This window comes from Ambystoma mexicanum, chromosome 10 (genome assembly GCF_040938575.1).
Source record: "Ambystoma mexicanum isolate Mex_15411 chromosome 10, UKY_AmexF1_1, whole genome shotgun sequence".
NCBI classification, from domain to species: Eukaryota; Metazoa; Chordata; class Amphibia; order Caudata; family Ambystomatidae; genus Ambystoma; species Ambystoma mexicanum.
In genome coordinates this window covers 605760093-605787492 of record NC_090932.1, presented here as the reverse complement: position 1 = coordinate 605787492, position 27400 = coordinate 605760093, and the positions used below count along the sequence as shown (strand labels likewise).

General features: G+C 49.2%; 1 protein-coding gene across 1 annotated transcript in view; it reads left to right on the top strand.

Annotated features, from left to right (window-relative positions):
* CUL3 (cullin 3) overlaps positions 1 to 27400 on the top strand; it is a 1420631-nt gene that overhangs the window by 236434 nt on the left and 1156797 nt on the right. Inside the window, exon 4 of the mRNA XM_069618172.1 lies at positions 7343 to 7503. Within this exon, the coding sequence (XP_069474273.1) occupies positions 7343 to 7503 (161 nt within the window). The remainder of the gene's footprint in view (positions 1 to 7342; positions 7504 to 27400) is intronic.

Below are 27400 nucleotides of genomic sequence, written 5' to 3'. Positions count from 1 at the left end.
GCTTCTCCAAGGCCCCCCCCCCTCCCTTTTTGGGACTGGAGGTACTGGTGAAGCCCCAGAGGTTCCCTGTAAAGGGGCCAAGTCTTCTACTTGCAAGGCTGAGGATGGTCATCCAGGGGCTAAAACTGGAGTAACATCCAAGTTTCCACTAATGGGAGCTAAACAAAAGGTCTGGCCATGCCAAGGGTACAAAATGGTTGGCATGTCTGTAAATACCAGTGTAGCTAAGGATCCCTCCCAATGGATAAGGAACCATCAAAGACTCCTAGGTTAATGGCAAAACCTTCAATGGCCTCAGACAAGCCTGTGACCCGCATTACCGCAGACACCCTCAAAATGGCGGCACCTCATGCAGTGATGACATCAGCCACTTTCTCGGCGCACATGGCCACTACATAGGTCTACAATGGGCCCTGTTCATTGCCTTCTGTCTCATTGGGAAGAGATCCCTTCAGCCATTCAGTGGATTAGACTCCTCACACGAGAATGCCCTTGCCACCATCATTTTCTAACCCCTAACCCACCTAGTTTCCATTCCATTGATCTGTTGGGGGGGGGGTAAATCTGTCCATCCTGGCATTCGGTACCTTCTGAGTCTTGGAGGCAGAATCAGTTTACAAGACCTATTTCAACTCGAAAGCACAGGCAGTCTTTTGCGGATGCTTTCTTTAGCAGGTACCAGAAGCTCGTGCATTTGAACCCTATGAGGACAGACTTCAATGACTGCTTGTGGGATGTTTTTCTTCCAACTTGGGAAGCTCCAAAGCCACTCAAAGTACCACCTCCACCGCTGGCTGTTGTGGGATGAGCTCCTGAACCGAAGGACCCCGAGCTGCCTACACAAGTGCTGCGCCCGGTAGAAACTCCTGCCGATAAGGATACAGGGGACGCACAAGAGGAAGAGAAGCTTCCTCAATTAGTTTCATGACTGAGTCATTGATTTAATGTCCTACCTGGACATCCGAACTCGGGAGCTGCATCCTTCTCAAGTGGGAGTGTTCTCTGGAGGGTGTGAGAAAAACCTCATTCAGTCCCAGAGGTGTTGCTAGCGGGGGCTGAGGGGGCTCGTTTGGTTGTAGCCCCGGAAAGAAGCTCAAGGGCTACAACCAAAAAGGGTAGCTATCCCCCAGTCCTGACGGTTCCAAAATTAGCATAGCCCCAGATCTTTTCCAGACCTAGCAAAACCCCTGTTTAGTTCATACATTAACAGAAGGATGGATAACAGTTACAAGCTTCTATCTTTGGTAGAAATTCCCTTTACCAAGTGTCCTCACCCTTCTACAGTCATGGCTACTGCAACAACTCAATTCTAAATCCTCATCCACCTCTGTAGACTTGGCTCTTCTGAAAGGTTAAGATTTTGGATGGAGTTTACAGAAAAGGTTTTTCAAATTTAGCACCCCAGCTTAGCTTGGACAAGACCATGTTGAAACTGTTCTAGCTGCCACCAATTTAAAACTGTGGAAAGAACTTTCTGATTTCGAGCAATATGTTCCACTGGATATGCTGGACCATTTCACAAGACTAATTGACCAAAACCTAGGCGAGTACTCACTTTTTCCTTACAAACAACCCCCGGCCCCCATATCTGCAAAGATCTAAATTTCAATCTAGATCATTCAGTGGATTTCACGATGTTCACGACTGGAAGTCCAGGCAACCAGACCACTGTTCTAGAGACCCTCGCTGAAAACAGTGAAGGATAACGATGTTTTTTTTTTTCTCTACTCCTACTCTGCTACCTCTTCATCAGGAGGAGCCGCATCATCTTCCATCGATTAAACTTCCAAGTGATGATTAGGAATGCTCCCACGAAACTCCAGTTGGGGAACACATTTCTCTACATTTGGAGGTTTGGAGGGCCATAACAAGACCCTTGGGTCCTTTCAGTGGCCCATTCAGGCTATCGACTTCCTTTCCTGCCGATTTGTCAATGGCAATGTCCTCTGACCTAGACAGGATCTCCTGCACAACACTCCGGAAATTCAGAAACTCCTGTCCATGAAGGTGATTGAGAGAGTTCTTCTGGTGCATATGGGTGGGTGTTTCTGTTCACGCCTGTTCACTGCCCAAGAACAATCAAGCTGGCCTGTGCACTTTCCTAGAACTGAGATTTCAAGCTTCACCTCCATTGTAAAGGTTCAATATCACGCCACACTGATCTGTTCCATTCAAAAGGAGATACCGGCTCTGCATAATGGACCTCCCAGATGCAGTTTCCATATTCCAATATGGCCACCGCAGCAGAACTATCTTTGTTTCTTTATCTGGAACGTTCACGTCCAGAACTAAGTCCTACCTTTCGGTCTGAGCTCACCCCAGAGAGTCTTCACAAAAATGATGGTAGGCAAAGCCTTTCTTAGCCTTTCTAAGGAGTCCATGCTTAGCCATACCTAGGCGATTGGCTCCTCAGATCGCATTGACCGCGGAGGGTGACTCCTGAGCTGCACACGTTGCTTTATCTTCCATTACGCCTCTGCTCATCCATGAACTGGAGAAAGCCGTCTTTGATGGTCTCTCAACCTGATTTTCATTGGCTTTCGTTAGAACGCAGCCACAGCCAGGGTTTACTTGGAGGAACGGGGAACGACCTTCTAACCTGTTGCCTCTTTTGAAAGCCAACCCACATGACTGCATGGTAGTTTAAAACACTCCCAGGCCTTATGGCATCCTGTGTTGTGGCAGTGCCGTTAGCGAGAATCGAGATGAGACATTCCCCGTTGACTTAAAGACAAAACTGGCCCCATGCTACAAACCCTCAGTCTTATCTGATTTCCCCTCCTCTCCCCATACCACCCCCCTGTACCACAGGAATGAAGTCTGATCTTTTTTGCTGGTCCGATCACACCAACCTGATAGAAGGTACTGTTTTCAGACCAGTCCCTCAGGTCACCATAACTATGGCTTCCTCACTGCTAGGCTGGGGGCAACTGGGAAATCGGAGGAGAACAAAGGTGCAATACACCTTCTGAAGGGGTCACAGCACATGAACTACCAAGAATTGTCACCCATTGCGTTGGCCTTGAAAGCTTTTAAATAGAGAATCCTAAACCGTGGTTTGCTTCGAACCGACAACTCTAACTCAGTGTTCTATATGTACAAGCAAGTAAGAACAGGGTCTGTGATCCTACGGTCCCCCAGTTGGGGGGGAATGGGCCATTTGGAAAGGGATATGGCTTTAGGCTGTACACTTCCCGGCCCACGAGAATTTGGAGGCGGTCTCGCTCAGCCTTTTGGCAAAAGCAAACCACAAATAGGAGCTGAACTGATATTTCCCACATTTTCCACAACTGGGAAACTCCTTGCATTGATCTATTTGCGACAAACTGCAACACAAATCTACCTATGTATGTCTCCAGAGAGGTTCTAGGTCCACAGTCACTGGGGAATGCTTTGAAAATAAGCTGATACAACCTGTCAGGGCTTGTTTTTCCACTGCTGCTACCTGATTCATTGGTCTTGTAAAACTGAGGGATGCATAGAACTGCACAGTGGTGTTCATTGCGCCATGGTGGCCATCCTTTCAGTCCGTCCTCAGATTAAGTTGCCATTGATCCCAAACCACCTACATCAAAACAATCGGGAGGTGTGGCATCGTCCCCACAATCTGAGCAGCCTCGTTCCTGAGATCAGGTCGCTTGCACACATGGACCTTTCTGAAAATCGATTCATTATACAAGGAGCGCGCAAACCATCTACCCGTTCACAGTATAGGAGCAAATGGCTTTGTCTTTGGTGTTTGGACAAAGGAATGTGACCCACTTTTGTCTACAATTGTTAATATTCTGACTTTCATATCTGAGCTGGAAGACGCAGTGATTCAATGAATATTCATGTACAAGTTACTAGTCAGCCATTGGCACCTGTTTGAATTCTGACTCTTGCACCTTAACCCTGTCAAATCCAGTGGTGAAGCATTACTTTGACATGTTACTTCAACTCTCCCCACCCGTTAAGACCCCCCAGGTCAAATGGAATCTTCACGTGGTTCTCAATGCACTTTGTCATAATCCTTTTGGGCCCATGACAACCATCGATGGGAAGCGCCTGTCCCGGAAAGTGTCCTTTCTGGTCACCATAACCTCTGCTAGGAGAACTAGCATATTACAGGTGCTTTGCATCGAGGAACCTTTTCTGTCCTTTAACAGGGATAACTTAGTCATTCGCATGCATCCCTCTTTCCTCACTCACCAAGATCGGATCAGATTTTCATATCCACCAATCAATCTTACCAGTGTTTTTCCGAACCCCTCTTCTGAAGCAGAATAAGTCTTGCACAACTTAGACGTGACAAGGGCTCTTGCATTCTACCTAGACAGGACAAAGGCCGTTGTCCAACCAGTTACATTCGGAAATTCCCAAAAATGGGCCCAAGCATCGAAGGCCACCATTTCAGGCTGGTTTGTTTCCTGCATCATGGAAGCTCACTCCGTTGGCAGCCTCTGTGGATTTTCAAACATTTTCTATGGGAGACGATGGCTAAGGTGGCCATGGGGGCCTTCCCATCAGCCTTCTGTAGGCAATATTGCCTTAATTTAAGCTCCAGAGTGGACACACAGTTTGGGCAAATGTTTGTTTTTTATTTATTTTTTCTCATTTTTATCCAGCCACCTATTATGTCTCCAGTGCTTGGACATCTCCCATAAGTATAGAGGAAAGGGGAAATAACGTAGGAGTAAATAAGTTAGTCTTCGTAAGCGACTAAATTATTCGTAGTCCAGAGTCCCCTTTCCTACATGCGCCCACTCGTGGTCCACTCGAAAAAGTTTACTTTAATTGATCAAATGTCTACCGACCGTGGCAATCTAAAAGGAATGAAAGGTAATGTAGGGGGAATGGGGGCTGAGGAAGGGCGAGCTCGAGCCGGTCTTGTACTGGCCCTTGCATAAAAATAAAAAGGACAACGTATTTGATGCCATGAAACGTGTCCCCGATGGATGCAATGTCCCATATCTATAGAGGAAAGTGGGCTCTGGACAAGTACATTAGTCACTACAGAGAGTAACTTGTATTAAATTCCTGCTTTATTATGAAGCTGTCATAAACGGATGCAAATTTTAAACACTGCATGTTTTGGGTGCACGCCACTTGTTCTGGGGTTGAAAGGGTTCTGCAGAGGAGGGAATGGGTCGAAGTGTTGGATCGTCTCCCCCACTCTTTCAAAGGTCGCACGGCTCTGTTCCTTTGGGATATGTTTGACCTCCCAAATATGCCAGTGCTTCCCTTCTGGAAAGGTTCTCAAGCTATCACAAATGCAATCATCTATTTTAGAATTTGGTCTACTTTGGCTAGATGTTAACGGTATCAATCCCCTCATTGCCCAACGCTCAACCAGGGTTTTGTCTGTAGTCTATCTGCTTTATGTGGAGCATTTGTTTTTAATAAAATGATTTGTGGCTTTGCTACCAGCCCCTTTCAGTTAAGGCAGATTTCCATTTTTAGAAGTTCTGCATTCCTGTGAGAAACCCCCTAAACCTTTTGCTTTTTCACACTTATAATTTTTATCCTCTGACCTTGTGGACCTACTTGAGTCTCCAGCTATTTTTGTTTTTAAATTTCTCCAGCATTGGATCTTTCATGGATTCACATGCTTGGAATATTCCCCGTCAGGGTTCCCAGTCAATATTCCAAGCATGTGAATCCATGAAAGATACCAATGCTGGAGAAATGGAGTTACAGGTAAGAAACTATTCCCTTATGGTCCCATAACAGGTGTTCTTTTCAAGCACACCGTTTTTGCAGAAGAGTGATTTTATGAATTACTCTGGTGGCAGCTGTAATTTGGTTTTGTCTTCAAGAGTTCAAGCCGAGCAGATTAACTGCATTAGTATCCCAATGTTCCTATTTGTGCACTGTTGCGGGGCGAGGAGGAGGTGGGGGAGGGGAGGTGTTTCTAGTGTGTCTGTGTATATATTTTTTTTTTATAGCCCTGCTTTCTTCAATTTTAGTTCTTCGGCATTCCTTTTGGGGAAAATGATGAAGCCGTCCTAAAGTACCCATTGTGCAAACCTGGGGTCCTCTGAGCCTGCCAGGCACTCTGTATTCGTTTGGACTGGTTTAGACAGGCCAATACAAACATTGTCTGGGTGTTTGTTTTTTGGTGCTACCATAATTGGCTGCCCAATAAAAACCTTTGTTTTAAAGCCCTTTTGTGTCATTGGAGTGCTGGCTTGGACCACCCCATGTACGCAAGGGATATTTGGGACAGACCCTGTTCCTACATGAAATTCGCTTGTATTATCAGGAGTGCCACCGCGGTTTTGCGGCCTGATCTATCCATTCTGGCTTTGCTCCTCATCTTATCTTGACCCATTCCCTTGGGTCCCCGTCTGGCAAGGTCAGGTGTTCATGCTGGAACTGCTTTCTTGGCAGTTTTACCACTGCCTCCAGTCTTTACCGGCTGGGTCTTCAACATTGGTGTTGGAAGTTAAGTGTCTCCTTGAAGGTTGGTCAGACTCCACTCCCCATCTCATCTGCTTCTCTGTGCTTTTAGTCACCCCCACTGCTGTCCTTGTGGTACCAGCTTCTACTGTTGGGCTGCCTTGCTTTGTACTTTGAGCTGCGACTATGCCTCTTCTGGTGCCACCTCAGTCATTCCTTTCACTTTACGCTTGTGGGTCTCCAAGGGAAGTACTATTATTCCTTTTCTTTGTCCTTCAGGGTCTTTGGTTTGTCCGGAGTTCAAGTCCATGGGTGACCAGATACCTTAAATCAACCCTCAAAAGAGCTGTGCTCACTGTTTCACCATTCCTGGGAACTACTTTTTCGGATAAATTACCTTCTGTACCCATCTCTGACCCTGGGTCTTTCACTCAGATGTAGGTAAAATCTTGTTCACGTTTTCATCTATCCAGTGTCCTCTAAGCTTTCCAACAGGCAAGATCTATTGCTGGATAGTATAAGATTCCTTATCAAATTATACCCATGCTATAACGACAGCTTAGCTTTCAAGTTCCTAAATGATTTCGATTTTTGAGATCTACAAACCCGTATTGGAAACAGGGATGTTAAGATGACATGCAGGAAAGTTGCTCTTATTTGATATATTGTGAAGGCACAAAACCCTCTTTGCTGATTTAAAGTGACAATGATGGCATGCATTTTACCATCTGGTTAGAACGGGTCTGAAGATCCATGACTACTTTAGCCATTGTCTTATGATATAAAATCAAATGGATCTATATTTCTAAAAGGTTTGTGCATGCCTCTTCTGAATAGCATGTGACCAAGATTGAGTACCATCTTTACAGGTTTGTAACTTTTTCCATATTTAAAATTGTTAACTTCTACACGTTATACTCCAAACATTGTTGTGAATGTGGTTTCCTTTTTGTAATTTTAGGACCGGGTGTATGTACAGCAAAATAACGTCGAAAATGTCTATAATTTGGGTTTAATAATTTTCCGCGATCAAGTTGTGCGATATGGGTGTATTCGGGATCACTTACGGCAGACATTGTTGGACATGATTGCAAGAGAACGGAAAGGGGAAGTTGTAGACAGGTAAGATTTATATTTTTCTCTTTATTTGAAATTATGATTAGTGCCATGCTTAGCTGAAATTAAAATATATTCTTTGTAACCTGTTATTTAATATAGTCAATCTGCAGTGTCTACACATTGCTGACAGAATGAACATTACATCTTGTATTGTATAGTGACATCCCCTGCTTTATTTTTTCCACTTTATTTATTATTATTACATGAAATTACAAAACAGAATAAAAACATACATACATATAGGTGGGTGTGTATTCACAGAATCCGTATCTCCATAACATATGCTGCAACAATTAAACAGATAAACGGGGAACTTCAATTTTGTGAAAAAACTCAATTTGTCTTCCTCAACCTGTGATACATCCGAATAGAGGGAAGTATAAAAATGTCTAAAGCATTCACAAATATCACTTTTAATCTTCAATCCCCCTGTCCATCCTCTTTTTTTTTTTTTTTTTTGGATAAACGATCTTTCTGACAAAGTCTTTAACTTCCTAGCCTGCAAGCGTCCTCACTTATCCCCTTCCTCCCAAAATTTCTGCCTCATAAAATCCCCTGCTTTAAACAACGTAAGCAGCTGAGCAGCAGGTGCTAAAACTAATTGTTGCTTGGAAGGCTGAAGACATTTTAGGTAGCACCCAAAGCTGCAAGATGACGCAGCCAATGTGGTTGAGGCTGCAGAAGCAGTACTCAACCTTAGCCAGCGTCGCATCTAGATAGAAATTATGATCAGAAATGTGATTGTTAGCATATGCCACACTCAGATGAATTCTCAAGTTTAGTCTGCGCCAAATCTAAACAAATGCGATTGTTAGCAAATGCCACACTTAGATGGAACTCTCAACCTTAGCCCGCGTCGCATCTAGATAGAAATTGATTGTTAGCATATGCCACACCTAGATGGAATTTCAGAAATGTGATTGTTAGCATATGTGATTTTTAGCATGCACCACAATTAGAATTATGAACCTAGCTTGCGCAGCATCTAGATAGAAATGTGACTGTTAGCATGTACCGGACATAGATGGAATCCCACAATTGCAAGGACAGCAATGCCAACTAACCAACCAACTAACAATTCCATACCTCTGCATACACCTCTCAAACTATAACCAAACACAACCACAAGCCTTAAACGCAGCAATCTGCACAAACTTCACAACAATGCAACAACAAAACAAACCACACATAGACTTGCACAACAGCACACGACGACTACGGACCATAAAACACCCCAAGCCCAGCCGACGGACCCACCGGGCTGAGGCTGGCAAAAGCACATCACTGCTCTCTTGCACTTTTCCAGCTTATTCCTACTAACCCACCCCCTTCTCTCCTTTTTCAGAGCCGCCAGAGCACCAGGGGACCACTTCGCTGGTGATAGTGCGCGGTACAAATGTCCTTTAACATTAACAGCACTGAGCACCAAGCTTCTAGGAATACTTGGTGAAACCTGTCAACCTAAGAGTTTTGAGCTAACTTCAAGGCTTGATGGACTAACGAAAGACTGTTTCACAGGAGACTCTGCACCTTATTTATTTTTTCATTTGTATAGCGCGCACAAACCCTTGGGCATCAGTGCGCTTTACCAGTTACATGGACCCGGGTAGGGGTAGGCATGCGCTACAGTTAATACAATTATGGCTGTCGTAGAGGAAGATGCTTTTGAAGCTTTGTGCAATGAGCAGCTAATGATTGCTAGTCCTCCCAGTGTCTGAGAAAAAGGACTAGTCTCCAAATCTTGGCAAACCCTCAATTAACCTGCAGATTGGATAATTTCTGGTGTAATCCCGAATTCATCCAAACCTGAGGTTTTGTTTCTGAACTCTCAGCAGGTGACTATCGCCAAGGTTCAGGGGGATGGAACAGCCAGGAACGTGACTCTTCACGGGCCACAAGCTATGCAGGGTTCCCTTTGTGAAGCAAGCTTTCCTGCAATGGAGCCAAATCAGTTTCATCCTGATTCTTTACGAAGAGAAGTTGAGCTCGGGCACCAAAAGGTGAACTACTCTCTCCCCTGAGTGAAAACACCTGTAAGGCTCATGATGACACTTTGTTTACTAGAATGGTGAAGCTAGAGGAACTCTCACCAAAAAAGGACAGTCCCTTTTATTTTTAACCGCTCTTTTCTTCTGAAATCTTGGATATTGGCAATTAGCAGTGACATTGTTTGTATAGAGCTTCCTAAGTGAAATAGTGCCTCTAATTGTGCCCTAGTTGAACTTGTATCTCCTGTGATTGTTTCATTGTTGAATGCATGCTCTTTTCTTAAAAATGGAATGCAAAGGTGTAGTATATTTTAAGCGATTTGACACCATACATTCTTATTCAGCCCTGTATGCCTGTACTGGCAACCCAGACTTTCATGCTTTTGGGCCACGGCCCAAGATCTGTTAATCTTCATCCGTCCCGCTGCTGGTCTTATGTAGAGAAGCAGGTGAAAGCAATCAATGGGTTCCTGATCTCGACTGGCAGAAACAGTATTAACTCTGCTGATCTGGAGGCAGTTGAATGACTTGGTGAAGGTGGAACAGGCAAACGGGGGTTTAGTTTGCTTTCTTGGAATATGGCAGTGGTTAAGACTTTTGAACGATCCCACATGGAGCCACTTTTTACAGAGGCACAATGTGATTGCCTTACAGGAGAACTGGGCTCTGGAACATGTCATATTACATGGTTATAAGTCTTTTTGTGTCCCTAGGCTAAAGGGTTTGAAGGGCAGACCACATGGAGGATTGCTGGTATGGATTGAGCTCTTTGGGTTGGTGGGTTAAGACAGTTGAAACGCACTCTCCAGATGTTTTAATGCTCATTATTAAGGTCAACAAAACAGACTTGGTCTAATATCTATAACAGGCCGTCAGGTTTAAATGGCCTGGCGTGTCTGGAGTGCCTTGACACGGTGACGCTAGATGAGCCTTGTCTGCCACTCGGTTGTTTTATTATAGTGGTGGGTGACTTTAATTTGCATCTGGAACGAATTGAAGTTTTTGTGGGGTTGTGGGATGACCAAGACCAGGTCTGCAACATTCCAGACCTGGTGGCGAGTCACCCCTCAACATTGCATCCTCTGGCTGCTTAATCATCTACCATTATGTTTAATCTATAACTAAGGGCATGTAATGGCAGAATTGCTGGCGATCAACCAGCAAAAAGACTTTGCTGGGCTTATGGGCTCCATATTAATTGATAATATTTTCATCTCTGCATCAGATTGGGAAAGGGTGGACGACTTTAGTGTCCTTGATAGGATTGAAAGTGATCTTTCTTTATACACTTCTCTCTTGTAGGATTCAACTGGGATTGCTCTGGGAGACTCTACCTCAGGCCAACGAGGAACTGTGACCAAGGGCACTGTTTGCAGGCCACTGAAGTGGGCCCCAGTTTTGCAGTATCAATTGAAAGAGAATGTATGCTTCAGACTTGGCTAATGTTGAACTGATGTGTAATCTGGGAAATGAGTGTGCAGCAAATCTTAAGAGTATGAAAAAGTTAAGACAAATGTTCTACTGTGTGTCTCTGCCCCAGGCACAGTATTAAAACACAAATCCGCAGTCAAGGTGGAAATTTTTGACAGCGGTTGTCGAGCTGTAATAAGGGACATAGTAAGGTGTTTTAGGGACTCAAAGGGGGTTGACAGACCTAAACTGCGCTTCCAGAGAGCCAAATACAAAAATATATTTTTACTGAGCAGCAAGAATATCTAGCAGGCAAATGATTGGGTTTACTCAATGCCCATCAATCTAGAGATTGTTTGATTGTGTAAATTGGTGTCAGAAAATGAATCTAAGGGATGTTCATCCAGTTTGTGGTATTGAATGGGGGAAGCATTTTTCTATACTGTATTACTCAGTGCCCCCTTTGTCCAGCCCCACATTCACCTGTCATTTAACAGATCACGTGATCAAGCGCTCAGTTGAGCGTGAAACGCGTTGTCGCAGGCCATGCCCTACGGCGTCCTGCCTCTGTTTTTGCCTTGTTGCTATTCCAGCCATGATTCTGTGATTTAATAAATAATTTTTACTTGTATTTATAGTCCGACATCCAGTGGTCACCGCAGAGTATTGCATCTTGTCTTTCGAGAATCGAAAGGGGACGTCTACATGGGCATGCCTGTAACACTATCCCTATGTGACGTGTAGTGTACCCAAAATCCCTCACGCTTAGAGGTCCCTCAGATTTTTTTTTTCCGCCCTGCATACTGGTCGCCTTATGCAGTGCTCGTCCAGAGACGTTGCGATTATCTTTTCGACCCTTGGTCGTATATCATGAAGTTATTAAATATTATCCTGCCGTCCAATCCCTCGACGACTGTTTCCTGATCTATGCCGAAGCCGGTTCCACGGACCTTCGATGGACAGTGTTCCGGTCGGCACTGCCGACCACGTGGCTGGGCCCTCCGGCCGGCCTACACAGTAGGGAGAGTGGGGATGGGGTGGACAGTTCCTTTTTCTGAGAATGCCTTTCCCTTTCCTCTTTGTACCCTGGGTCTTTTCATCACTATGTTTTCTCAGCTATGGAGAGGACTCGGTTTAGGTTTTGTCCTTAGTGTAAGGCCAAATTTCCTTGGAGGATTAAACATCTTAAGTGTAATAGGTGTCTGCCCTTGAATCACGACGGGACTGCTTGTGCGGCTTGCAAGCTCGTGCGTCCAAAGACATTAAAGGAGCACCGTGTTAAATGGTGGGCAGCCTACGGAATGTTGCAGGCCGAGTCTAGTTCTCCCGCTGCCACAACCGCCGAGTGTGACGAAGGGCTAAGTGACGAATAGGACCTCTCGGTGTAGCGCTCCGGCTCTGTGTCATCAGTCCCTGGCCCCGTCAGGCAAGACTCAGGTTCTGCTATGGGGACTGTACAACCCAGCGACAAAGGCACACTCTTTACACACTAAGGACACAACCCCCGGGACGTCTTCGACAAAACAGTCGAAGCGGCCCATAGCGCCAACGGGCACACAGAATATTTCGTACGTGCCTGCCGATCGTCCGGGTCGCCAGCCCTCCCCGCAACCGCAGGTATGCCTTGTGACTAGGCATTCTAAATCTAAGGGCGCTGCCCCCAATAGTCAGACCGTCTAGACTAATCGGAAGAAGGCGTCCACCGTCGAAGGCCCTGGTTTGCCAAAAATGACAGTGCAACCGCAGGCTTCAACTAGACACCTTTCAGCCTCCTGAAGAGGTTGCCGACAGCATCACGAAGATTATTTCGGCAGATTGATCGGAAGCAACGGTCCAGGATTCGTCGAAATCCAGGCACAAGTCGAGGGACTCATCGTAACCCAAAGAGAGGCGGAAGGACAAATTGTTAGGCAGTGTTCTCAATAAATGGCTGATTTCCCTTACCTAACGAGTACCTCAGCAGCTTTGCTGGATTTCTAGGGTTTACTTTTTTCACCTGGTAAGAGTGTGAGCCTTTTCCCCACTCTTGCATGTGTTTTGCTGTGTGTTTTCACTTTTTGTGTGATCTTGGGCACTGGAGCCTCACCTACTCCAGAGCACCACTTTTTGTGTTACTCAGCACCTTCAGTGCAGTGACACAGGGTTGTCTGTCTTTGAGACTTGCCACTGACTCAATTTCTCTGGGCCCGACTACTGTCCCCCAGAAACAGGTAGTTACCATTAACTTTATATAGTCACTTTAAACTGCAGACCCAGTACAACCCATCTTACATGGAGTACTGGAAATGGTTCATTCTTATCCCTTTTTGTCTGTGCCTCTTGGAGCCTTGTTTCGTTCCCTTGATGTGATATATATGATATGGCATTTGTAACGCGCATATACACGTGTTTCAAGGCGCGATGAGGCAGGGAGGGGGGAACAAGGGGAAGACCGACAACGATCCTACTAGGCCAGGTGTCATTCAGACTGTGCAAGTGCAGGGGTAGGGGGAAGGGAAAAAGGGGAAGGGGAGGGGGGTGGAGTGCAGTACAAAGTAAGTAGAATAAAAATAAATAGGGCCAGCTGGTGGCAAGTGCAAGGTAAGTGCAGACAAGTGCTGGGAAGGGGGGCAGTAGGGATACAGAGACAGTCCCGCAGTGCAGGGGTTGCCAGGGAGGCAGTGCAAGTGGAGAGTGGCTGGGTCCAGGACCGAGGTCGGTGAGTGTGGCCCAGTTGCAGATTCAGTGCAGTTTCAGTGAAGAATTTAGCAGGGGAGAGGGAGAGAGAAAGCAGAAGCAAAGAGGAAGGTTTTGAGGTGCTTCCGAAACCGGAGATGGTTCTCCTCGTTTTAGGGAGGCAGGAAGGCTGTTCCAGAGGGAGGCCCCTGTCGCGGAGAGAGATCTACCCCCAGCTCATTGCTTCGAGAAGCGGCTGACCCTGAGGGAGTTGGAGACGGATGAGCAAAGGGATCGGGAAGGAAGATATTTAGGAAGAGAGAGTTGAAGGTATTTAGGCCCCAGGCCCCAGAAGGCCTTGTGGACAATGCAGAGGGTTTTGAACTTAATCCTCACAGCCACTGGGAGCCAGTGTAGAGATTTCAGTCCTGGAGAGATACGGTCCCTGGGCTTGAGGCCAAGGACAAGTCTCACAGGTCTGTTCTGGATGAGTTGCAGAGGGCGGAGAGTGGAGGCAGGCAGATTAGATAGAGGCTGTTACAGTAGTCCAGCTTTGAGAGAACCAGGGCTTGGGAGACAGTGATCCTCTGGGGGAAGGAGAGGAAGGGAAGAATACCTCTGAGGAGGTGCAGCTGGTAGTGTCTTCTTAGAGACGTCAGATATGAGGAGAGAAGGAGAGGGTGGAGTCGAAGATGACCGCAAGGTTTTTTGCCTTGCAGGTAGGCGCAGGAAGAGGGCCAAGAGAGGCTGGCCAGAGCTGCAGGGAAGGAGGGAGTGGGTGTGCCGATGAGTAGAATCTCAGTCTTACTGGCATTTTGCAGAGGTCATTGGCGGCACACCATTCCTGGATAGCAGGCAGACAGAGATGAGGGAAGTAGAGGAGGAGGCCGAGGGTAGCCTGAAAATGAGCTGGGTATCGTCCGCATAGCACTGAAAGTTGGGGCAGAGAGCGGCGATGCGGTGGGCAAGGAGTGCCAGATACTGATTGAACAGCCAGGGAGAGATTGGATCCCTGGGGAACACCACAGGTGGAGAAAAAGATGTCAGAGAGGAAGGACCCAAGTTGGACCTGGGAGGGTCGATTGGAAAGGAAAGAGGTCAGCCACGCCAGAGCCTGACCAGTGATACCCAGGTTATCACGGAGACGGTTGAGCAGGATGGCATAGTTGACAGTGTCAAAGGCAGAAGAGAGATCGAGCAGAATGAGAACACACGAGGTTCAAGAGCAGGTCCTCACGGATGTTCAGGAGAGCAGTTTCCGTGCTTCTGGCCGCTCTGAAGCCAGATTGATGGTCATGAAGTCTACCAACAGTTTCAGCATGGAGGTTAAGCTGGGAGATGGCCAGTTTCTCCAGGAGCTTGACCAGGAAGGGTGTGATGGTGATTGGGGTATAGTTAGCCGGGCAGGAGGGGTCGGAGGAGGGTTTCTTAAGAAGAGGGTGTACACGGGAGTGCTTGAGGGGGGATGGGAAGACTCCAGAGGCGAAGGAGTGGTTGCAAAAGTCAGCCAGGGCAGGAGCCAGGGAGTCGATGTGGTCCTTGATAGTTTTGGAGGAACAGGGGTGAACCTGTTTAGACGAGACTTTCATAGATCGGACTTGTCTGGAAACCTCGTCAGCAGAAACAAGGGGAAAGGCAGAGAAGGAGGGAGCAGGGGTGGCTGCAGAAGGGCCAGAGGAAGAGCCGGGAAGAGAGGGAGGGAGGGAGGGAGGTGATAGGAGGAGAGTGAGGACAGGATGTCCTGAGTTTTAGAGATGAAGTGAGAGGCCAGTGCAGTGCAGAGGGCCTGGGAGGGGACAGGAGAGGTAGAGACTGCAGCAGTGTTGGCAAGCTCCTTGCAGATTTTAAAGAGTTCAGCCGAGTTGTTAGATGCCGCAGAGATGCGGGCTTGGATAAGGGCTCTCTTCTTGGTGAGAACGGAAAGATGGTATTGCCTTTGGAGCAGGCGGCAGGCCAGTTTGTCAGAGGATGAACATGAAGCACGCCATTTCCTCTCTGCCACCCTGCACTTGCGTTTTAGGGTGACGAGATCCGAATCATACCAGGAGTTACATTTGGCTTTGGGTTTCAGGCGGATTCTCATGACAGGGGCAAGGATATCAAGAGTATCAGATATAGTAGAGTGGAGCATGGAGAGGGCTGTGTCAGGGTGGGAGTCAGCCGAAGGGGGAAGGGGGGGCGGCGAGAAGGTGGCAGCGAAAGCCTCAACTGACACGCGCTTCATGGGTCGGATGACCGAGAAGGTGGGTGGCAATGATGAGGGTGGCTTTGCCTGTGGGGTAGGGAGGGTGAGGTGGGAGGATAGGAGAAAGTGATCCCTCCAGGAGAGAGGAGTGGAGAGAGGGACAGGTCAGAAGAGATCAGAGCATCAAGAGTGTGCCCTGCAGAATGAGTAGGCCCAGATGGGAGAATAGAGAGTGAGAGTCGCAGAGGTCACGAACGAGTCCAGTGGGGGACAGGAGGCATCCAGGTGGATGTTGAAGTCACAAAGAAAGAGGAGTTGAGTGGTTGAGGACAGGAGTGAGGAGGCTTTAAGACTTGGCTGGTGGCAGTGGTATCTAACCTAACTTTTCTACCCCGATTATATTATATAAACGTGGTATTGATTTAGGCTATTAGATTAGCCTCGAACATAAACCCACTTGACCTAATACATTTTTGTTTGGCTCCGGCTGGGTTTATTCGCCATTTCTTTTTGTTAGTCTTTCTCGTGGTTTTCTCTGTGCGCCAAACCGGGGATGATTCCTTTGTTCGCTGTCTTTTCGCGGGCTTCTGCACAGAAGCCCTCCTTAAGGCGCCTGATGGTCTAGGCAGGCAGGATGTGAGGGAGGGATCTTCGGACCTCTGCCATGGGTTGCCTTAGTAACCCAAGTCGCACTCTTGTCTGATTGGCTAAGGGGACTGGCCTTGCCAGGCCAGCCACCCTGCTGTGTGATTGACAGCCAGGATGTGTGAATGGAGGAAAACTGCATAAAAAGCCTGTGTCTGGGACTGGAAGAGCAGAGTCGCCACTGGAACGAAAGAACCAACGAGGAACTGGAAGAGGAGGACCCCTCCAACGACTGAACCGCCAGGTGAAGCCCTACTGCAGGTCCGAATCGCCAAATCCGATGACAGAGCAGACCCTCCTGGAAACTTCTTCCCTTGAGCTGGTGGGACCAACCAGCTTGCCCAAACTACAAGCCAGGACCCCTCCTCTGGTCGAATTAGCTGTACAGAGCTACAGTGGGCCGGATAGCCAGGAAGGTTGGACCCTGCTTGCGTTTTAAGGAGCGCACCTTTTATTTGTTGTTTTGCTCTGAAGCTGGTTTCTTCCCTGGGCGGCGCAGGACCCTCCAGTCTTCCTACTTCGTTTCAGTCAGTCGCTTCAGGAACCATGAGCCTGTAGGAACCACCAGAAACATCCGCATCAGCTACAGCTCTCTCCCTTTTAAGGTACCGTGCAAATCTGGTTGTCTGTTTCGTTCAACCGCGGTGAAAGTGTAATCTTTCTCCAATCCGAGGGCTTGCCCTTCTCTTCTCTTTGAACTAACTTTTCTACCAACCAAGTTCGTCCGTAATCTGTGCCCCGAACTTTACCGCAAACTAGATTGAACCGTATTATCTTGAGCAAAAGACTTTTGAACCATTGACTTTGGCCCTAAGCCTTTTCTATCTGATTTTAACCTTGTAGTGTCTTGTTCCATTGCCCTGATTACTTAGCTGTTGGTTTTGCCTAATTTCTAATAACTGTCTTTCCCTCCCTTTTAAATTGCTGTAGTGCCATTTTGCTCCCACTTCATTTTGTGAACTTAACTTGCCTGGAATTTAAGGGAAGTGGTGTGGTGTATTTGATTGTGATTTTTAACTTGCTTATAATAGTGAAATGTTATACAACTGTTGAGCAAATAAATATATATACTCCTACGTCCCGTCCCCTTTCCTCCATACTTATGGGACATCTCTCCATATTGTGGGACGGGACCGGAACACTTTGTAAAAAGCATCCAAAATGTGTCCTTCCTCTTTCGTGCGCGGGACCTGGCACACAGCCATAACCCCGCCCACCTTGGCTCCACCCCGCGCATCGCCCATCAGTCCTTTTCTCCGCTCGTTCGGGACTGGACGCATTTGCATCCGCGTAAGATTTTCTTCCTTTTTTCCTCTTTGGCTCTCGCTAGCGATCGTGTACTAGTCTGTCTGTCGTTGAAACTAGACTTTCCAGATTGTTCATCGTGTCACCAACGCTTCACAAGGGCGGATCTCCATCCTCTTTGTTTAGAGTGTTTGGGTCCGGATCACCGTTGGGACTCCTGTTTTTACTGCGATTCCCTGATGGTTGGAGCGGTGGGAGGAGGTTTTCCGACGAACTCCTTCGCATTTTGAAGCGTTCATCGACGTAAAGAAGAGATGCCCGGTAAATTCTTTATTTTTCAGAGCACCCTGGCCGGGAGACGCCTTACCGAGTTCCTCCCAGGCCGGGAGGGGCGTTGATCGCTCTGTCACCGGGATTCGCCCTTAGGTGCCCGTTGGGCCTAATAATTATACCAGTGTTTTCTCCGAGGGTCTCCGTAAGGGGCCTGTGGATACCGGAGTACACTCCAAGGCCCCTCCAGTGGGGGCTACTTGTAGACCGAGTTCTGAGTTGTGTGATACCGGAGCTTGCTCTGAGTCCCCTCTGTCGGCTTCCCTCAAAAATAAGACCGGGGTTCGCTTCGAGGCCTCGGCGGGGCTTGTCACCGAGCAGATGTTCGAGGCCCGCGCCAGTAAGGCTGTTACCGGACCTGGTTAAGGCTAAAGTTAAGACCCCTGATCCATCGACAGGGACCCCTCCCTCACTTCCTCAGGTGATGACAAAATGGCGCCCGTTCCTGCAACGACCGCAGCAGCCATTTTGGGTGCTACCCCTACAACTACGCCATCGGCCTCAGGAGTAGGGCTTGGTTCCGTGGGTGAACATAGAGTTCCTTGTGCGCATCCTTATCAGCCAGTTTGATTGGAACGCTCGGATGCCCCTTCTGCACAATCCTTCGTTGCCTGCGGGGTCGGCACCTTTGATTTATGTGGATACGTCGGTGGAGGGGCCGGTGTGGCACCCTTCCCCGTTACGTCCCTGGAATTATCCTCCTCATGAGAGGCCTCCTCTGGTTCCAAAACAGTCCCCGGAGGACGCCTTTTTCGGCAAATGTGAAACACTCATGTGTACCGACCCCATGAGGGAATATTTCAAAGGGCTTTTTAGGGAGATATGTCCGTCCGCGCCTCCGGCTCCACCCGTTCCTCCGGTGGTTCCGCTGGCGCCTCCCTTGCCTATGGTGCCTTCCCCGACTCTTCTGCCTTTACCCCCATGGACAAGGCAGCGCCCGACACAGCTCAGCAGGATCCTGACCTGTCGGATAACGCGCAAGGCGATCAGGACGAGAACCTGGCCAGCTCTATTAGAGCTTTTCATGACCGGGTACTGGACATGTGCTTCTTGGATGTTCCGATGCCCGAGGCACCCGCTCCGCAGGAGGGCGTGCTTTCTGGGGCGTTCACCCTGTCTCCTTTGGAGCATACCGGCCTGTTCTTGCAGAAGGACGTTCTGTCCGAGGTCCGCAGGGTGTGGTGAAAGCCACACTCCGGACTTTTCGTCAATAAGAAAATTGACGTGCGATACAGGCTGCATTCTTCGGAAGAGGTGGCCCTGTCGTCTTGTCCACCCACCCCCCCCCCTCCACAGTGGTGGCTGCAGCCACTTTGCAGTCCAGGCCTGCAGCATCCTCTTCCACGACGGCTACTCAGGTTCTGGGAAAGGAGGCTAAGCTCCTTGACTCCCTTGGGAGAAAGATTTTCGCCAGCTCGGCCTTGCAGCTCTGGCAGGCCAATGCCGAACTGGTTTTAGCGGGGCCTAATATGCAGATCTGGGAAGGTCTGTCGGAGTTTGAGGAGTTAATCCCGGTCGAGAAGCTGGAAGACTTTAAAGCGGGATTATCCGACGCCAGGGTCTTGGCTCAGGATCTCCTGGAGGCTGCGGCTCATCACGTACACCTCTGCTCGAGGCCTTATGCTGGGGGTTGATAACTCACGACAGGCGTAGCTGCATGCCACCAAATTCTCAAAAGTAGTGCAGGACAAGGTGTTGGACCTTCCGTTTGATGGTAAGGAGCTCTTTCATTCTACAACAGATGTAGAGCTCACCAAGACGAAGGATAGCACTCAGACAGCTAAGTCCTTGTCGGTCCTTGTTAAGGCCCCTTTCAAAACCCAGAGACAGTTGTCACAAAGCTGACCCTCCTCTGGCTTTAGGGGCTTCCTAGACTGGAAATCCCGCAGAGTGGATACTCCTTTGGGGAATAACCGTTGTAGGCAGCAACGGACTCGGTTTTTCGCCCGCTCCTCAGCCTCCTCCTCAGGTGGCAACACCACCAAAAAACCCACAAAATGAGGTTTCTCCGCACTCGCACGAGACCCTGGTTGGAGGACGCATTGCGTCTCATTGGGAGGCGTGGCAGACCATCACCGAAGACAGATGGGTCTTGTCAGTCGCTCGGGCGGGTTTCCGCTTACCCCACCCCCTACACCACCCTTCAACCCTCCTTTTATTTTTTTTTAAGACATATTTTTATTCGTTTTCACAGGTTTATGCAGAAATCAACATCGGTGATCTCCCCAACTTTCCCCCACCCTCCTACCCCCCTCGGAGGAAGTTCTGATCTTTTGTGTTTTCCTTTCAGGAACTTTACATGCTGTATATGTCCGAGGTTCTGATGTTGTGTGGGCACCATTGTGCCATGTAGTCGGAGTTCAGGTATTCCAGTACCGGTCCCCACTCCTTCGTAAAAGTGTTGTTCTGGTCCTGTAAGTGGTTCGTGATCTTTTCCATAGTCATTTGGGACCAGACTTTTTGCAGCCAGGTGAATACCAGTGGTGGGTCTCGTCTCTTCCAATTTTGTGCAATCGTTGCCCAGGCCGCGATTACCAGGCCCATAAAGCTCCTCCGTTGGGATTTGTTTAGTTTCTTGGCCTGTGGGTCTTTGAGTCCGCATAACCACACTTTCTCCCCCATCTGGGCAGCCTCTGGAATTATATTGACAATTTCCTTTTGCACTTCACTCCAGAAGTCCTTCACTCCCTGACATTCCCACCATATGTGCTTCCAGGTGCCCACATCCGAGCACCCCCTCCAACAGAGATCTGAGGTGGCCATGTACATTGATTTTAGCCTCGCTGGGGTATAGTGCCATTGGGTGACTATTTTCCACCACATTTCCCTGGTTTGAACAGCCCTGGTAAGTTTGGGGATGTCCGCCCACAGTTCCTCCCATTGCTGCCTGGTCACTTCTTCCCCCAGCGTGGCCTCCCATCTCCTCATGTAGGTCCATTTTACTTCTTCCTCTTGTGTTAATATATTTATACAGTGTGGACACTAGCTTTTTGTCCCTTGGATTGGTCACAATATACGTCTCGAATGGTGTGAGGTACCTCGTGGCCGCCTGGGAGACCTGGTATACTCCGCCAGTGCTTTAACTGTTCATATTTGAATCTGTCCGCTTCCGTTAATTTCCACATACCTTTGCATTCTGTGAAGGATCTTATTTCTTTGTCTATGAACATTTCTCCAATCTTTCTACATCCTGCCGCCTCCCACCTCTCAAATCCGCTTGGTTCCTGTCCTGGGGGGAATTGTGGGTTCCTGCAGATAGAAGTGAAGGGGCCCAGTGGGGTGGTCATAGTTCCTCTCTTGGTCTGGTCGTCCCAGGCTTTCAAGGTGATCCTCAGGATTTCACTGATTCAAAGGTTCTCGTGTCTGTGGTGTTTTTGTTTCCACAGCAGATCCTCCAGGGGGGTTCTAGCAACCGCCCTATCCTGGGTTACCCAGATTCTGTTGGTTCTCCCCCAACCATTCCCTCAAAACCCAGAGTTGGGCTGCCTGAAAGTATTTCTTGAAGTGGGGTAGGGACATTCCGCCTGCCTTTATTGGTGCCGTGAGGATGGCTCTAGCTAACCTCGGAGGTCTCCTGTTCCACACAAACTGTGAAATGGTCCTGGATAGAGTTCTGAAAAATGAATCTGGGACTGAGACTGGGAGGGCATGGAAGTAGTAGAGCACCTTTGGTAGTATATTCATTTTTATGGATTGTATTCTTCCCCACCATGAGATCCTTAGGGGGCTCCACCTATCTAGATCCTTCTTGATTCTACCTAGTAGGTGTATGTAATTATTCTGATAGATCATGTCTACCCTATGCATGAGTGTCACCCCTAGGTACTTGATGCCTCCCTCTACCATTTTCAGGTTTAGCGTACCCGCCACTGTTTTTAGTGCTTCATTGTTCCCTGCTAGGAGCATCATTTCTGATTTCTCCCTGTTGATCTTTAGACCGGAGATTCCCCCGAATTCCTCAAGTATTTCTGTGGCTCTCTGCAAGGATTGCACTGGGTCCTCCAAGGCTAGCAGCATTTCGTCCGCATATGCCATAACCTTGTGCTGCCTGCCCGCCCGCCATCTCTATCCCCCTCACCCCCTGTGATTCCCTTATCCTAATTGGAAGGGGCTCCAAAAATATAGCATATAATAGTGGCGAGAGGGGGCAGCCCTGCTTCGTACCCCTTGTAATCTCCACCCTTTCTGTGACCTCTCCATTTACTGCTATTCTGATCGCAGGGGAATTGTAGTTGGCTTTTACCATATTTATGAATTGCTCCCCGAATCCCATGTGTCCCAGTGTCTTGAAGAGGAAGGACCATTCTACTCGATCAAATGCCTTTTCGGCATCTAAGGGAGAGTAGTGCTGCGGATTTGTGGGTAATACCTATTTTTTCTATCAAGTGGGTTACTCTTCTTAAATTGTCCTGAGTTTGTCTACCGGGGATGAAGCCTGACTGGTCTGTGTCAATTAATGTCGGGAGGAGGGGTGATAGTCTGGCCGCCAGTACCTTCGTGTATATTTTTGCGTCCGGGTTTATTAAGGCTATCGGGCGATATGAGCCCGGGAGAGACAGATCTTTGCCTGCCTTGTGGAACACGAGGACCTTCGCCTCATTCATGGATGGTGTCACATTTCCACTGTCCTTGAATGTATTTAGTAGCCTGGTAAGGATCGGAATTAATATATCTGCACATTTTTTATAGAACGGGACTGTATAGCCGTCCGGACCTGGTGCCTTTGAGATTGGGAGACTTTTGATTGCCCTTCTAACCTCCTCTTCCGTAATCTTTGATTCCAGGGCCTGCTTATCCCTTTCTGTTATGGTCGGTATAGGGATGGATCGCAGGAACCTATCTTGTTTCGTTTCGTCTGGGTTCTCTGTTGCATATAGTTCTTGATAGAAGATTTTAAAGGCGTCCCAGATTTTCTTAGTGATTGTGTGTGGGTTCCCTTGTGCGTCTTTGATGATCAATATCGTCCTTGCTTTCTGTTTATCTCTGAGTAGTCTCGCCAGATATCGGTCCGCCTTGTTGGCCTTGATGTAGGCTGCTTCAGGTAGAGGAGGGATTTCTCTGCTTTTTTGTTGCGGAGCATCTCTATTTGACCCTGCACGTGCTTCATAGCTTTCTTGAGGCTTTTTGTGGGATGGATTATGAGCTCCCCTTGAATTTCTATCAATTTTCTCTCGAGTGTCCTTTCCCATACCTGGTGCTGTTTGTCTTTGGCGGCTTTTAACGCTATTATATGACCCCTTGTTACCGCCTTAAAGGCTTCCCATACAGTTCCCAGTGGGACTTCTCCATTGTCATTGTGTTCAAAGAATTCTATTATTTTGTCCCTTAGTTCCTCCCCCTGAACCTGATCTGTTAATATGTCGGGGGGCAGTTTCCATTTCCAAAGGCCTCTCCCATTGCCTGGGGTTTGAAGATCGATCCACAGCGGGGCGTGATCTGACAGCGCTATTGATCCCTTTTCAACTCCCTGGATATTCCCAACTAATCCCACTGATACCCAGAAATAATCTATCCTCGACATCGTGTTGTGCACGTGCGAGTAATATGTGAATCCGCTTTCTTGTCCCTTCAATTCTCTCCAGACATCCCTCAATGCCATCTGTTCCATCCTTTGCCTAAGTTGCTTGGATGGGGCCCCTTGTGCTAGTGATCCCCCCCCCGCACTCCTGTCTTGGCCAGGGCACCAGGTCAGGTTCAGATCTCCCCCCATTATTATCTCACCTTTCGCAAAATCCTCCAGTTTCCCCAGGGTGTCTCTAAGGAATCCGTCTTGCCCTGAGTTTGGCGCGTATATTGCCGCTAGGGTGAATCTATGGCCCTCTACTGATATATTGACAAAAGCAAATCTCCCTTCCCTGTCCACTCGGGGATCCACTAGGTTTGCCATCAAACCCTCTTTTGCTGCTAACAGCACTCCCGCTCTTTTTCCCCCCTGCATTTGCCTGCGCCCAAATCGTGTAGCCTCTGAGGCATACCTTTTTCATATATATAGCCTTTGTGTCTCCTGCAGGAGCAAGATGTCCGCTTTCTCCCTTCGCACCATAGCCTCCATTTTTTTCCTTTTTACCGGACAGTTCAGCCCCCTTATGTTTTGTGAGAATATTCTTATGTTCCCCATCTCTTCTGATCTATCATTTCTTGCATCGTTCCCCCATACCATTGCCTCTTCCTTCTTCCTGTGCTCCCCTACACCCCTGGTCCCTCCCCCTCCCCAACTTCCCCTCAACATTTAACCAAAATACAACTTCGATCCCGAGGAGGGCCCGGGCCCCTAAGGTTGCTAGGGCGTTTTGCCTATCGCTCCCTGTCCTCTCATAGCTCAGGATCAACTGTGCAGGGATTCCTAAACCCCAGTCCATCCTACGACCTCAGCGGGGTGCCTCCCGATCCCTAGTCCCCGCCGGGCCTGATATTTTTGTGTTCCGAGGTTTACTGTTACTTTCTCTTCTGGCCTTCCCCTCAGTGCGCTGTGCCTACCCGTCATCACTTTTCTCTTTGGTGATCCCCTGATGATGATGGCGTCGCCCTCACCCCTCCCCCCTCCACCCTTCCTCCTCCTTTGGCGAGCCCCCTCCCATCCACTTAGTCTCTTTTGCGGGTCCCAATTTGACCTGGCCGTTCTCACTTCCGTTTCATCTGTTTGCATGTTCAATATGTGGAGGCCTTCCTCATACGAGGTCACTCTTCTCTGTTTGCCCTCCCACTCAAATAGTAGGCCGAATGGGAATGTCCATTTATATCTGATCTCTTTCTTCACCAGTTCCCTCACCAGTGGGCCCATCTCCCTTCTTTTCAAGAGTGTCACGGAGGCCAAGTCCTGGTAGAGTTGTATATCCACCCCGTTCATCCTTATGTGATCCAGCTGCCTTGCTTTCCTCAGGATCAGTTCCTTTTGCGGGTATGATGTCAGTGCCGCTAAAACGTCTCTCGGTCTCTCCCCTGGGGTGCCTGTTCTTTTTGGGCCTACCCTGTGGATTCTGTCTATCCCTATGTCTTGTGTTTCTTGGGCCTCGGCTATATCTCTGAACGCCTCTTGTATTGCGCTCTTGAGGTCTTTGTCCGAGACAGATTCTGGCACAAACTTAATGCGAATATTGGATCTGCGGGAGCGATTCTCCAGATCTTCACATTGTATTTCTAAATTGTGAGTGAGTCACAGCAGATGTTCTTGAGTTTCACTAATCTGCTTCGCCTCCTCATCTAGATTTTGTACGATCTTCTCCACCGTATCCGTCCTTTCCTCCAACTTTGCCACATCCACTTTCATCGCCTGTTTCATCTCATTCCTGAGGGAGGTAAATTGGTCCTGAACTGTGGACATAAATTTGTCTTGGAGCTCCACGAAGCAGGCCCGCATATCGTCCTTTGACGGCGGATGGAGAGTGTTTTGATCTGAGGTGCTTGTGCCCACTGTGAGGGCTTCCCCTGGCCCGTCTTTTGGGGGCGCCGGTGTATCCGAAGACCACATTTGGAGGAGACTTGAATCCTGTTTGTGGGTTTGGGGTGTAGATTGGAAGGCTCCCCCTTCCCCTTCGACCGTGACATCTTGACAGATTGCGGGGGGTTTTGCGTTTCCTTTGGGTGCCTCTCCGATGTTAGCCGGTGTACGGTTACTGGCTGGGGTTGCGTGCCTTTGCTCTAAGCACTTTTCTTTGCAGGCTTCTTCCTATGGGCGATCCCCTTTCATCCCTGAGTGTGGGGGCGGCTGTCAGCCGCGGGAGCTGTCACATGCCTGTGCAGGGTCGCCCCCGCAATTCCACTGCCCCACCTCCGCTTTAACTCCTTTGACTGTGGTGTAGGCAAACAGGGGGAGGGGGGTCTCAGGTCCCTCATCCAGGTAGGCCACAGGGGGCCCCTACCGTCTCGCTCACCTCTGATGTCCGCCACCCTCCGTGTGCTCCTCTCCGTCTCCCCAGTCGCTCCTGGGTCCCGCTCTCCTCGTCCGGCGCCGCGGATCTTCCAATGCCTGTCCGCGGCTGTGGGGCAGCGGTGCAGCGCTCCGCGCGCCAATGCCTCCTCCGCAGTTCCACCTTCAGCTGCTCGGTTCCCCCTGCGCACTGGATGGGGCGCCCGCTTATCTCGCCGCAGCGGGCAGGGGTGGAGCTCCACGCGAGCACCGGGGTCCTCCGCCGGTTCTCTTTGGCCAGGCCTTCCTCTGATGGGGGGGGGGAGGGTTGTTCCCACACCCCCTGAACCGGCTCCCCGGGGCGATCTATGCCGCCCACATCCACGGGGGATTCGGCGGAGGAGCGAAGAGGGTCCCGGCTCCTCCACTCTGTCTCCCAAGTCGCTCCTTGGTTTCGCTCGCCTCTCCCGGCGCCGCGGAGCTTCCAATGTTCGGCCGCGACCGCTGAAGCAGCGCCGCACTTCGCGCTCCCGTTCCTCCTCCTCCGCCACCTAGCCTGCTTGTCCTGCCGCGGCGGGCTGGGGCGGAGCTCCACGCGAGCCCCAGGCTCCTCCGCCGGGTCTCTCACGCCGGGCCTTCCTTGGATGGGGGGGAGCGGTGGATCCCTCACCCCGCGTAGCCTTCCCCCCAGGGTGATCTATGCTGCCGTTTTTTTGCTCACGGCTGCGGTTCACATCCACTGGGGTTTAGCCGTGCCTCCAGTTCTTGAGCGCTCGGGATTCGCTCTGTTGTGGTGCTTCTCTATTACGGCCCGGCGGGAGTGCGATCTATACGCAACCTCCCCTGCCGGCGGCCATCTTGCGAGTGATCTCAACCCTCCTTTTCAGCTGTCGGGCTCGCCCTCCCTCAAAGCCGAGGTTCAGAAACTTCTGGACCTCAGAGCTGTGGAACCCGTTCCCCTCGGGTAACGAGGGGAGGGCTTCTACTCCCGGCTGTTTACGGTGCCCAAACCCAACCTTTCCCAGTTCAATCTTTTCCTACCCCAAGAGAAATTCAAGATGATCACGCCCAGCCTCCTTGCAGAGGGGCGATTGGCTCAGTGTGGTGGATCTTCAGGATGCATACATGCATATTCTGATTTGGAATCCACACAGGAGATATCTCCATTTCTATCCATGTGTATCCGTATTTGGACGACTGGCTCTTATGCAGTCCTTGCCCGTTGAAAGCAGCGGGCAATCTTCAGTCTCTCCTTCAGCTCCTGTTCCATCTTGGGCTGTCGGTGAACTGGCGGAAATCTTTCATGACGGTCTCACAGGACTTGATTTTCCTGGGTTTTCGCTGGAACACGATCGACTGCAGAGTGTACCTGACCGGGGACAGAATGGCGGATCTGTTAGCCACGTGTTGGATGTTTGCGCAGTCGGAGAGCATGTCGGCCTGGTGGTTCCAGATGCTTCTGGGCCTCATGGCCTTGTGCATGTTGGCTCTTCCTCTTGCTCGCCTCAAGATGAGGCAGAGTCAGATGGCTCTTCGGAGTTCTTGGCGTCAGGCTGTGGACCCGGACTCCAAGCTGATAATGATTCCGGCTTCCAT